The sequence below is a fragment of the Globicephala melas genome, chromosome 2, assembly GCF_963455315.2.
Source record: "Globicephala melas chromosome 2, mGloMel1.2, whole genome shotgun sequence".
NCBI lineage: Eukaryota > Metazoa > Chordata > Mammalia > Artiodactyla > Delphinidae > Globicephala > Globicephala melas.
In genome coordinates, this window is record NC_083315.2 from 64105030 (window position 1) to 64117846 (window position 12817).

Consider the following 12817-nt stretch of genomic DNA (forward strand, 5'->3'; position numbering starts at 1 on the left):
GCTTCCTCCTGAACGTGGGCCGTAGAAATTACCTGTTTCAGGCTTGCACAGGAGTCGGAGAACCGTGGAGCTTGGCTTTTTTCCTTTTTCTTTCTTTTTTCTTTTCTTTTTTTCTTTTCTTTGGTGTGTGTGTGTGTGTTTTTACCTTTTATTATTTAAATTGATACGTTTCATTACTAGGGAGAAAAATAAAATATTCCTTTGATACACAAAATCAAATTGATATTTAGCCTCTGCTTACTTTTTTATGCATGGCTCCTTTATACCACATGGTAGTGACAGATTGTTTGAGCTGGAAGGAAAAGCCATTCAAAGCTAATTAAGCAGCCATTCCAAGCACTATTTGCAAGCGGGAGGCTCAGAAGCCTCGGCATTTGTCAGCGCTCCCCCACCCCGCGTGGTTTTGACTGACAGCCTTGGTCTCGGACTGACAGCGCTCGGCAGCTTCACCAATCGGTAACAGAGACTCCCATCAGCCGTCTCTGATTGGCCTTTCGGGCCTTGATCGGGGGAGGGGTCGGCGACCCCCACGTGGGGGCAGGGGCGAGAAAGGGGCGGGGCGGGTGGGAAGCGGGTGCGCCCACCCGTGACGTAGAGGGGAGGGCAGAGAAGGGGGCGGGGGAAAGGAAGCTCCAAAGCGGAGCCATTTTGTGTCTAATGAATGCAGCGGCCAGATGCTCGCATCTGTTGAGCCGGGCTTCTCCTCCCCCGCCCTTCGGTGCGTGCCGCACACGATTTATGTTTTTATTTAGGAAAATAAATAAATGAAGAGAGGAGCACGGTTCGGGGCTGGCGGCCGGAACGGACGCGGGGAGGTTCAACTCCGAGGCGGGTGTTCACGTGTAACTCCCATCGCACCGGCCTCCGAGCGCCCGCTCGCTCTCAGCTCCTCATTAAGATGCAAAAGCGAACTCCAGCTCCTAATGAGGAGAAAATATAGATCCGGGGACCGCCGACGGCCCCGGGGTGCGTGCGGGTTCGCGGAGATGCTGGAGGGGAGGGTCCGGGGGCCCACCTGGGCCCGCCCACCCGGCGGTGCCCGTGGGCTTTGGGACGCTGCCCTTCCAGCTTCCCAGCCTCTCGAGGGCCGCGTCCCCCAGGCCCGTCTGCCCTGACGTAACCCTGAGCACCAGAGGTGGAGGCTATCGCTGTGCGGGCAAACTGGCCCCCGTTGTCGAGCGGCCTGTTTGACCGCGCGAGGAGTCCCGGAGGCGCGGCGGCGGCGTAGGAGAGGAGTGCGCGGGGGCGGATGAGCGTCTTCGCCTCGCGGGGCGTCGAGGCTGGCGGCCGAGACGCCCACAGGCTCGCACACGCGCCGCTCCGCAGGTTTCCGCCGACGCGGTGACACTGCCGAGGGCAGGCTGAGGAAACCGGGTCGGAACTCGGAGCTCCCGGGCCGTGGTGAGGCCAGGCCGCCACCGCATTCCCGACTTCGCTTCCCTGGCCCCAGCTCTCAGTGAGCAGCTGCGGCGAGGGCGTAGCCGTCTCCACCGGGAAGGAGCCCCGTGTGGGGACAGCGTGGACTGAGCAGGGTGTCTGCGGGAGTCGGGCTCTTCCGTCTGCGGTGCCCGCCAAGCTAGAGTTCCTCCGACTTCTCGGGGGCAGCCGCCGCACATCAAAGAGGCTGTTTATTTGGCTTTCTGAAAAGAAGGACAAATGAACAAAGAAGAAAAGCTGGGGGCCGTGGGGTCGGGGGTGGGCCGGAGAAGGCGTAAAGAAAGGGACACCCTCAGTTCCGAGCAAATTTTTTAAGGTGGGGGGCAACTTTGGGACCACCACTTTATCAGTCCGAAATCTTGTGAAAACATTAAAGTGACAAAGTGATTTTGTTTGTTTTATAGTATCTAATTGGGCTGCTTTGCAGACCTAATGGGATTAGAGGGAGGTATCGTTTGCCGCCACTGCAGAATAAACTGATACGTTACTACCAGCCACAGGTTTTGAGGACTGTACAGCTTTTTTTTTCTTTTGTTATTATTCCTCTGTCTTCCCTCTTTCCCCCTCCCGCCAAATAATTATTTGCTAGTAGATCGTGGGAAAAAAAAAAGAGAGGAGGGGAAAAAAACCCTAGCAGCCCAGGACTATAATATATATCTATTTATTATATGTCTTTCGGTTAATTCCTGATCTGAGGAGCGCTGTTTTTCACTCCCATGCGAAAGTCACCAGCGGGTAGGGCCTGATTGCTACTTTTCATGCATAGTTTTAGACACAAGAGGGCATTGTGACGTCGCGCCCGGCGGCGCCCAGTCGCAGGCCGAGTCTGGCAGCCCCACGTGGGGGCCCCGCGCTCCCATTGGCCAGCGCTGAGCGAAGCTGCCACATTATTTTGTTACTTTTCAGTCCCTATTTGGAACTGCTCTCGCGGCAGTTCAGACCTCGTGCTCGTCTCCCTCGCCTGTCTGTGTGTGGTATCCGCAGGTCCGGGGCACTTTTTTTGGTGCGAGTGTGTGTGTGTGTGTGTGTTTGGGGGGATTGTCGGGGCGCGAGAGGAGAGCCGAGCCGAGGGGAAGGAAGGAAGGAAGCCACAGAGCTCCCCGGTCTCGGGCTGCTTCTCCCTTCCAGCGCTCTCCTGCCTGCGCGCTCCGAGGCGGCGGTGGCGGCACCGAGCGCTCCTCGCTGGGGACTCGGCGCTCAAGCAGGGAGCAGCGAGGACCCCTTTGATGCGGCTTCCTGTGCCTGCTGGAGTTAGGATGCCAGGGTGGTTGATTCCCACCTACTGAGCCCGGAGTTTCCTCCTCGGCCCTGGGAAGGGCTTGCAGCGGCGGCGGCAGTAACAGACAGAACAGCAGGCTCTCCTCTCCGGGGTGGGGGTGGGGGGTCGAAGCGCCCGCGCCGGGCTCCCGCCCTCACCCTCCGGCACTCCTGCGGCCCCAAGCCGCCACCCCGGTGCCTGCCTCCTTCCTCTTCTCGCCGAGAGCCGCCCCTGGGATCGGACCCGCGCGCCCCGGATGCTGGGGCTGCCCCGGCGCGCCTCCCTCCTGGCGCGACGCGCTGAGTGAACCGGAGGGCGCCCGCGCTTGCCCCAGGAGGGGCCCCCTAACCTCGGGACCCCGCGCCGGACCCGCCGGGTAGACGACGATGTCCGCTCAGCCCCCGGCTTTGACGCGCTCCACGCAGCGGGGGGAAGGCGGCCGGCCACAGCCCGCCGAGCCCTAGGTGCACAAAGCCCGCGCCCGCCGCCCGGCCTCGGCGCCCGCCGACGACTTTGCCGCCTGCTTCGCGGCTCTTTGTCTCCGCTTGGGGCGGGCGCCCGACTCTGGGATTTCGGTGTGAGAGCGGGCTGGGGGGGCCGGGGACGAGCTCTCGGTTTCCCGGCCGCCCCCCGCTCGGGCTTGGCTCCCCCCTCCCCCGCATCTCCCCTGCCCGGGCTCTCGGCGCTTCCACGCTCTCGGAATCACGACCCCTCCCTGCCATGTATCCGCAAGGCAGACATCCGGTGAGTAATTGCAATTCGGTTTATTTAAGCATCTATCATGGGAGGGTAAACGAGGCAGTTTATCTGGCACCTCCATTTTGCTTGTTGCTACCTTTATAGTGTGTGCGTGTGTGCGCGCGCGCGCTCACACAAAGGGGATGGGATGGGGGGGGCGCCGTTACGAGAGGAGGTTAATTCCGCCCTAATGGCGTGGGGGGCTGCCAGTCGTCCTGGGGAACTGTTTTCACGCTGTCCTCCGCCCCCTCGCCTAAGTATCCCAACTCACTCGTTGTGTCTCCCCCGCCCCAGAAGGGAATGGGAGCCCCTTCGTGAAAGGGATGGGAGCCCCGCGGCCAATAGGGAGAGGTTAGCCCCCCCGTCCCCCCCCCCCCGCCCCGTCGGGGAGCTGAGAAACTTGCTGGAAAGGTGCTGGGCTGTGAGGGCGGCCCCTATGGTGGGTGGGTGGGGGAGGTGCGGGGGGAGAACGGGGAAAGCCAGTGAGGGGTCTGGGCAGCTTGGAGCCGGGTCTGACGCCCCCGCCCCTCCGCTGTCTTGTCCTCGCCGGCTTCAGGCTCCCCATCAACCCGGGCAGCCGGGATTTAAATTCACGGTGGCTGAGTCTTGTGACAGGATCAAAGACGAATTCCAGTTCCTGCAAGCTCAATATCACAGGTAAGGCCAGTGGGGGCCGCCCCGGGGCTGGCGGGGCGGGGGCGTCTCCGCCGCAGCTCCTGCCACCACCCCTAGGGGACCGAGCGGGCCCCCGACCCCGGGGCGGCGGGGCAGTCCGGGCCTCTTCCTTTTGTTTCCCCTTTCCGAGCGCGGCGCCTTAACCCTTTGCTGCCGGCAGAGCCTCCCGGGTCCCTGCGCCGCCCCCAGGGTGAGGGTTCGGGTCGCGAGCCGGCTCGCTCCGGGTTCTGGGGGTCGCGAGCGAGCGTCGGGGTCCCGCCCCCCCCGCGGCTCGGATAAGTCCACTCTCTTGGCCGCGGGAAGTTTCAAGTTGTTTCACTCCACCTCCGCGTGTCGGGGACCCAAGCCCCCCTCCCCCAGAGACTGCGGGATAAGGGGTTCCCCCCGGGGGGAGGGTGTCAGGAAAGTGACAGAGTGGCTCCCAGAGGCCCTTGGGTTGGGGCCTCGGAGGAGGCTGTGCAGGCGCCAAGTCTGAGCCGGCTCCTTCTGCCCTCGCAGCCTCAAAGTGGAATACGACAAGCTGGCGAACGAGAAGACGGAGATGCAGCGCCATTATGTGATGGTGAGAGGCCGGGGCGGCGTGGGCCTGGGGAGCCTGGAGCCGGGTCCCCTGACCGGCCTCCGCCGGGCAGCCCCGGAGCGGGTGTAATCCGAGTGTGCCCTCTGACCCTTAACCAGCCTCCCATAGCCCGGCCACTTGGAGGAGGGTGGGTGAGAGGAGGGGCAGAAAGAGAAACCCAAACTCCAGGCCAAGCACTTGTGCACTTCCTTTGTGCCCCATTAATTTGTGTTTTGAAGGTTTCCCAGAGGGCTGGTTGTCTTATCTTGGCTAGTAAGATAGGATTGGATCAGCCTATGTCAGGGTTGGATAAAAATCTCTCTTAGAGATCTCCTGGGAGTGTTTGAAAACTTCACTGCTCTGCAGCCCTGGGATCTAGCCAGAGTGGGGCGTAAGGCCCCTCCGCCTACCCCCTTTCTCCGGGGGTTTCTGACAGTGGAGGAGCCTTTTACAGGCGTTTGCCTCCACTGTACACTCAGGGATCCCCCAACTGAGAACCTTAAAGGCCCTGGGACAGTGTGTAGACATCCGCCCTTTTCCCGGTGTCTATTCCAGCAAGTTTAAATCTTCTGTTGGTGAGGAAGGCACCGGAGGTCCTTAAGTGAGGCTCCCTGCACTGCTTTGCACATAAGAGGCCTTCGACACATTGCTAAATAACTCTCAGAGGACAAGAGGGTCCCAGTGTACACACGATTCCTTGTTGAACGAGAACCTTGTATAAACAGGATATATGGCACAGGCAGGGCTGGTGGGAGGGAGGGCCCCGCTCTTCATAATACTTTGCGTATAGGATGTTCTGTTGCAGTGAGAACAGCACTCATGAGCCGGTCTTCAGCTCTGCAGCCCCTTTATAGCCGGCTTTGGGCTTTGACTTAAACTTCTTTAGCAGATGTATCTTAAAAGTATCATTTGGCCGAAACCTTCCCCAAAGCTCATTGTGGAACACAAACAGACTTCGGTGTTGTGCATTAACGGCCGTTACTTTTACTTTTAGTACTACGAGATGTCCTATGGATTGAACATTGAAATGCACAAGCAGGTAAGTGCTTTACCGTACATGTCTAGCTTTAAAATTTTTACCTAATCCACAGATGTTTAAAAATGGCTCCTCCTATTTGAAAATGAGCCTCGTTCTTCTGTTCCTTCTCCTCCTCCTTGAAGAGTGAATGGATCCAGCCCTTGACATGCAGGGGTTGAGGCTTGGCTGATTTCTTGGACATGTTGAGCTTCTGGTGTCCGAGCTTGTGAAGTTTGTCCTGGTGTTGGATCTTGGTGGAGGAGGAAGCAGCCAAAGGAAACTTGTTCCTTCAGGATCTACTCTACAAACTCCTGAAACCCAGAGGTAGCTGGCTGCTACCTGTTTTAATGTAAAATTTTCAAGAGGAAAGGCAGGAGAGTTTGTGTGTGTGTGTGTGTGTGTGTGTGTGTGTACAAAAATATGTTTTGCCTCGATGAGATTAAACTTCAAGAGTCTTAAAAGCCAGGCTGAGCTGTCAAAATTTAAGGGAACAAGCCACCAACTGCTTAAAAATATAAAGCCAGAATGAAATACGGCCCAATGCCTTATGTATATGAGGCAATTCTTTTATCTCCATCTTAATGTGAAGGCGGCCACAGCCTTTCCCATTTTTCGGAGAAGGAAGATGAAGCCGAGAGGTGAAGTAATGAGCCTGGGGCAGCCTAGCCAGGACTTCTGAGATGGCTGGGGGTTGAGCTCAGCTTTGAAATCCTGGTTTGAAGTCAAACCAGTTTAGCTAGTGTGGTAGTGTGCGATGGATATGTAAACTACCCCGTATTGTCACTCTTCTAATAACAGTATACCTCAGACCGGCGAATACAAACACCTTTATCTTGCTGCATATCAGTAACTCATCCTGGGTGCCGGGCTGGGCTGTGGGAGAGGCCCGTTTGTGTATTTGTTTTCCGAGGAGAGGCCGCCTATAATTTGGCCTGGCCAGTGATTAGCATTGACTTGGCAAGGAGAAATGGCGCAGGCCGGTGGTTCTCTGTAACAATTGGTGTTCTTGAAATCCCAGGAGACTGTTGACTTATTCTAGTCTTCGTTGACCGTGCTTTGAATGGACTTTCTGCTCTAAATGAACAGTGGTTTACAAGGTTTAAACTTCGCTCTTTAAGGGGGCAGGACCCAGGGCAGGTGACCTCTGGAATGCTTGTAGATTCCTGTCTGCCCACTCCAGTGGCTTCGCACAGAGTCTTTGGAATCTAGTTTCCTTTCCCCTCCTGGAGGGAACCCCAGTGTTGGGTGAAGGGCAGCCAGAAAGGGACCTGAGTTTGTTGAGGAATCTGGGGAGGCACATGAAGGCTACCAGGTTTTTACTTCTTGACCCACAGGAACTGTAAACAGACACCACTTTGTAAGTAAAGCTGTCTCTCCTCGGGAGTCGGGGCTAGAGACTGCCCAACTTCAGGTGGGACTGACTGGGTCTGACTGGTCCAGTAAGAATGTGTGCAGTGCAACCGGGGTTCCAGGTGTTCAAGGGCCTTGGGCTCTTATGCAGGATGCAACCTCATCCCTTTCTCCACCCCCTCTTTTTTTGTCCTCAGCGCTTGGTATCTTGGGTGTGTTTAAATTGAACAGGGTAATTGCACCCAGGTTTAAAAGTTATAGCAGCCGTTCTTCTAAGAGCTTCGTGGTTAAGGTGTAATATGTCGTTGCATGTCGAGGTCTGCATGGGTGGTGTTCCCCGCGTCTGTGAGTGGCTGGTTCTTTGGCACAAAGAATCCACCTCGGCTGGTGGAGCGAAGCTGTCCCTGGAGTCCTGGGGACACTCTGAACCCAGGAAGAGTTGTTCGCCTTCCTAGCACATTGAGTGGTGGGGTTTGCATAAGGAGCAGCTGTGTGCATCTGGGACTTCTGGCCAGTCCCCAAACCAGGTTCTTAGGGGGAGAATGCCTGAGGTTTGGCGACATGGTCTCATTTAATCCTGTCAGCTGCCAGAAGCAGATAGATGTATTCTTTGCCCTGTTTTTGGAGGCGAGGAAACTGAGGCTTCAGGGAGGCGAGGAGGGCAGACCTAGGACTCAAATCTGGGCCTCTGGCTTCTAAACAGGACTTTACCCTGTTAGCCACTCACCTTTGCCTTCCAGCCTCAGCTCCCACTTGCTTCCCAGAGGGAGTGTTCCGTGCTCTGAGTTCAGTGCCTTTACCGGCTTTATGGCAATCTCTGAGTTGGGTGCAATCGCCCGGTGCCTGTGTAGGAACAAAGAGGCAAGGAGGTGAAGCAACCCTGCACTGAGAAATGCAGCCCTGACCTCCTGGGGCTGGCCACTCCCTAGGCATGCAAGGGTTCTGCAGAAGAAAACCGGCCACTAATTGTAGTGTGGGTCTTGGGTGCATTTGGCGGATGGTGGTTAGGCCTGAGCAAACAAGTTTATCAGCTGACCTGTTTAGCGGTTGACTGGTGTTTTATCTGCACACACAATCAAGTGACTGGAGTGCTTGAATTATTCATGCAGTGTCCTGCCCTCTAGACTTGACTGTTCGTGTGATTACATCTGCCTGGAACAAACAGGCTGGATTCTTCATCTTGAAGCTGGGGGGGGGGGCGGGGGGGCGGGGACTGTCTGTACTTTTATATAATGGATGCTCTCCAGAGCTAGCACCTTGGGGAGTGTGGCAGTCCTCAGCCTGCGTGCTCCCGCTCTTTCTCCCTCTCGCTCTCTCTCTCTCTCTCCCTCTCTCTCTCTCTCTCTCACACACACACACACACACACACACACACACACACACACACTCACCTCTTACCAGCACCCCCACATATTTTCTTCAAAAGCCGTTTGCTGGCTCTATGGGAAACGCCTATTAGTTGGGAACCTCAGGTTCCACCAGATGGGCCTGAGTATTGACAGAGGGCAGCTGATGAGGTGCGTCCAGCCCGTTTTTATTCTACCGAGAGGTTAAACTCACTGTGGCTGGCTCCTTTCCTAGCTGTTTTCACTGTCTCCCTCTCCGTTCTTTTTCCAAGCTGTCAGATCCCAGAGAAGCAGTAAGTAAATGGTTTCTCCTCCCCTCCCTCCCTCATTGTGGCAAAGCAGAGGTTACAGCATCATGGGCCTGGCCCGAGATTTCGAGAGGTCACCCACCTCCTCCAAGCCTCTACTTCCAGGCAGGATGTCAAGGGTGATTCAGCAAGGCCGGGGAGGTGATGATGGCTGGCCAGCTCGTCAGTTCCCATCTTGTTCCCGCAGAGGCTGAAGCTCTCGGGTGTCAGCCACAAATCGCCAGCGCAGAAACAAGCCCTCCGGAGCGATCGTAGTGCATTGGGTTTGAGGCACTGGTGCCCTGAGAAGCTGGGGCAGGCTGTCTCTTCACCCCCCTGCTGGTGAGCGCTAAGGTTTTGGAAGAGCACCAGAGGCCTTTCGATTTGGGGACAGTGTCATGCCCCCACTTTTCTGTCACCGAGCAACACTTCTTCTAACTTTCTGTTCTAACTGGGAGAGCCCTTTGGCATCTCCTGCAGACCTTTCAAGTCACAGATGAGGAGACTGAGGCCCAGGCAGGGGAGTCGAGGTATCCAGCCCCATGTTAGCAGAGGAACTGCCGCTGCCACTTTTCCTCCTGACCCCAGGTCTCTTAGCAAAACTCAAGAAACGAAGAGCGCTTATTTACTAACTAATAGCACTCTGTGTCTATAACTATTGTTGATTTCTGCGTTATCTCAGGAGGCTAAGGCCACAAACCTGGCAACGCCAAAGTCCCGCATTTCTGGTTCTATAACCATATCAGATGAATCATCTTTGCCCGCCCAGGGTGCTCTTCTGAACCGCTAGCTATTTGCACAACCAGTGATTCAGTGCGCCTAGTAATGAACACAATGCATAACTAGCAATCCCGGAGGTAAGGGTCACAGGTAAGGTAAAGTGATAAAACCTGTGACTTTCATCTAAGGATGGGGGTGGCCATGAACGTGGCTGAAGATGGAGATGGGACATCTTCATTTGTCATTGCCCTTCTCTGGGTCCTCACACCTACATAAAAAGGGGCTTGGGCTGGAAGACCTCTAGGGATAACAGCTTGAAGTTTTGTGGCTGCTGTGAAGGTGTGGGTGGCCAGAGGGGGCCAGCAGGTGGTGAGGGTACCAGAACCCTGCCCAGGAATCAGGTCCGTCTTGGTGAGGAGAAGATGGAACACTGAAATTGAAGGGGACGTGGGTCTTCATACTAGGGTGGTGCCTATTTGTGTGGCATCTGAGTCGAGCTAAGAAAAAAACCTTTGAGTATCATTTATTTTGGTCAGAATGCTGGCATCCGGGAACCGCTCTACGCCCTGATTTCCTTCTGACTTTCTTGCCTTGTCGCTTTTCTGCGGAACAGTCTCTCCTCTAGTCATGCTGGCCTGGGGTGCCTGCCTTGCTCCAGTTTGGGGTCCACCAAGCTCCAAGCTCCCTTCACCCTGTCCTGTCCACCTAGGAGGAGCCTGCCTCCCAGGCCCCCAAGACTGCATCTCACACCAGCCTTCTCGGGACCCCCTCTTCCTTCTTGCTGATGGAGTTGTCAGAGCGAGGGTCTGTGTGCTTTCCTTGCGCTTTTCCTTCTCGTCCATTTGATCACTGAAATGACCTGGGAGATGGGCACATGGTCCCTGTGTTTACCCTCCGATCAAGGAAACTGGTCCTAGATGGGGACCTGGCTCTTTACTGAAGACTCTCCGTGAATCCTGCTGGACCAGGAGCTCCTGGAGGGCACGGAGCTCTTCTTTCTGTCTGTGGCTTCCTCCTTCCCCAGCTCGGACAGGAAGGGTCTAGCCTAGGTCAGAGGCCCTTTGTTTCCTTTTTTGGTGTAGGAGTGAGTCAGCCAAGGGATGAATTCCCTTTTCCTTCCTGCGTGGGGGGAAAATGTTTTTCCATCCCGTTTGTACAAAATCCTGGGATGCCAGGGGCAAAAAGGTGATCAGGCTGGACCTCAGTGGGGTGCCCTGCTGCGATCCGCATGCAGGAGGTCCTCCTACACCCCCATAGCTGGGGGGCAAGCCCCTCTGCTCAGGACTCCTATGTGCACTTAGCATATATTAGGTGCTCAGTGAACACGTTGCTTCTCCTTTGCTCAGAATTACTGGGCAGTCAGAGGGTGTGAGTCGAGATGGGGGTTCGTTGCGGGCTGGCCGCCGGCTCGCAGGCTTCCTCCTGCTGCTTCCTACTGCTCACCATCCAGTTTCTCCATCAGTCAGATGAGCGGGTTGGACTGATCCCCAAAATGATTATTAGGGGCCTGGGGTGTCCCGGGTGTGGTCTGGGGCTTGTTCCACAGACACCTTTCCCTCCACGGGGGAGTCGGGCATCTAAATAAGTCATTGCAATGCAGTGACGTAAGTACTAACGGAGGAGCCCCCAGGACGGAAGGGCTCATCCTTCCTGGGAAAGGGGAGTCAGAGAAGACTACATCGAAGGGCTGTTACTTGAGCCTCGTCTTAAAGGGAGGGCCGCATTCGTTAGGCGGAGCCGCCAGTGGAGGCTCCTCCGGGGGTGGCAGCAGCAGTGCTTGGAAAGGCAGCCAGGTGTGTCCCGGAAGCCACAAGTCCACAAGTCTTGGGAACGGGGCGGGGAGGGGGGACTCCACTTGGGGCAGGAGGTGAGGTGGTGACATGTTGCAGCAAAGCGATCTCCAAGGCCTCTCTGCTCTCACACTCGCCGCTCTGTGGCTCTTCGGTCCCCAGACGGCTCTCCAGGGCTGGCCCAGGTCCATCTGCCGGGCCGGGCCGGGGGGCCACTTGCTGCAGTCTGGGGCCTGCTTCCCCACCGTCATCTGCTGGTTTGAACTTTACTCCCCAAAGTGGCATTGTCTTCTTGCTCATATTGGTAATTCTGTAATGACTGGTTATGACCCGCCCCCTCCCCCATATTTAATTCTCATCAGCCCAGCTCTCCACTTTGCTATTAATGATAGCAGCCGGCAAAATAGCTTTCAACATGCCATTGACAGTCTGGTTTAAGAGAGCACTTGAAGTAGTGCTAGACAGCTGAAAGCACCCATAATTGTGTACCAGAGTGAGAACTGCGCACTCAAGGGCCTTGTTTTTATATGCTTAAAGGGACAATATCTTGTTTTCAAGATCACAGCCAAGATGCTTTCTCTCCCCTTCTCTCTTTGCTTTTCTCCCTTGGCTTTTGCTTTTCTCTTGCCTTTCAAAAGAAATGTTCCTTCTCAGGTTGAGGCTAAGGGGAAACTTAGGGAAGGGGGGGAATTTCCTGCTGCCACAGAAGTAAGGTTTGGTGCCGCCCCCGAGGATCTTCTGGAGGAGATAATGGGGGCGTTGCAGTTCTCCCCAGCAGTGATGTTGAGTTCTTTTATTTGCTAGGGCTGTTGCACTGGTGAGCATGTGGGTGGAGCGAGCAGGCTTCCAAACTGTCACCTTGTCACCGTGGATGTGCAGGCAGAGGCCATCTGATGGGGGAGGGGTCAGCCTTTGGGGAGTCAGATCAGGGGCCTCGAAGTCCCTCAAATCAGATTCCAGGAGGCCGTTCTTCTGCAGAGGCCCCTCCGGAAATCGTGAGGATGGGGAGGTCAGGGACTTGCCTTCTTCAGGGGAGGTTCATCCCAGCTTGGGATGAGCCAGGGGACCCATTTACTCAGCCCTGAAGATTCTGCCTGAGAACAAAGACCTCCCTCCCCTTCACCCCAGTGATGTCACGACTTTGAAGGTTCAACAACCTTTTAGGAAGAGGCTCCCTTCGCTTGCTATCACCAGAACTTCCCCTGACCAATTGCGTCCTTTGAAGGGTGAAGGAAGAACCAAGTGCCCAGGAGTGGGGCTGAGATTCCAGGGGAGCCCCTTTGGGGTTGGGTCTGGCCGCGCCCATTGCCCTGTCCTCTCAGAGGCGCCCCGTTTCATTCACCCGCCACGTGAGTGACACAGGCGGGGTGCTGGGGCTGCCGCCATCTCCAGATAATCCCAGGGGAAAGCCTTCATCAAGGATACAGTGAAAATTTGATCTACCAGATACTGGAGATTACAATAATATAGCCTTTCGTATTTCTGCAGCACTTGATTGTTTGCAGAGCAGATTAGACATTTTCACCTTAGAAACCTAAACTCACAGGCATTTGACTCCAGGACACACACACACCAGGAGGAAAGCATCAGAGCCTGGCACGAAAGGCCTGGCGTGTGAAGATGACCTGTATACTTAAGG

The 12817-nt window shown here is 55.9% G+C and overlaps 1 protein-coding gene across 8 annotated transcripts in view; it reads left to right on the forward strand.

Annotated features, from left to right (window-relative positions):
* Positions 1-2360: 2360 nt before the first annotated feature.
* The window catches only part of TLE3 (TLE family member 3, transcriptional corepressor), a 48717-nt gene continuing 38260 nt past the window's right edge, over positions 2361-12817 (forward strand). For all 8 annotated transcript variants that reach the window (XM_030875100.2, XM_030875103.2, XM_030875102.2 and 5 more), the window contains exons 1-4: positions 2361-3439; positions 3990-4090; positions 4607-4670; positions 5662-5706. In XM_030875100.2, coding sequence (XP_030730960.1) covers positions 3416-3439; positions 3990-4090; positions 4607-4670; positions 5662-5706 — 234 coding nt within the window. In that variant the 5' untranslated portion in view covers positions 2361-3415. The remainder of the gene's footprint in view (positions 3440-3989; positions 4091-4606; positions 4671-5661; positions 5707-12817) is intronic.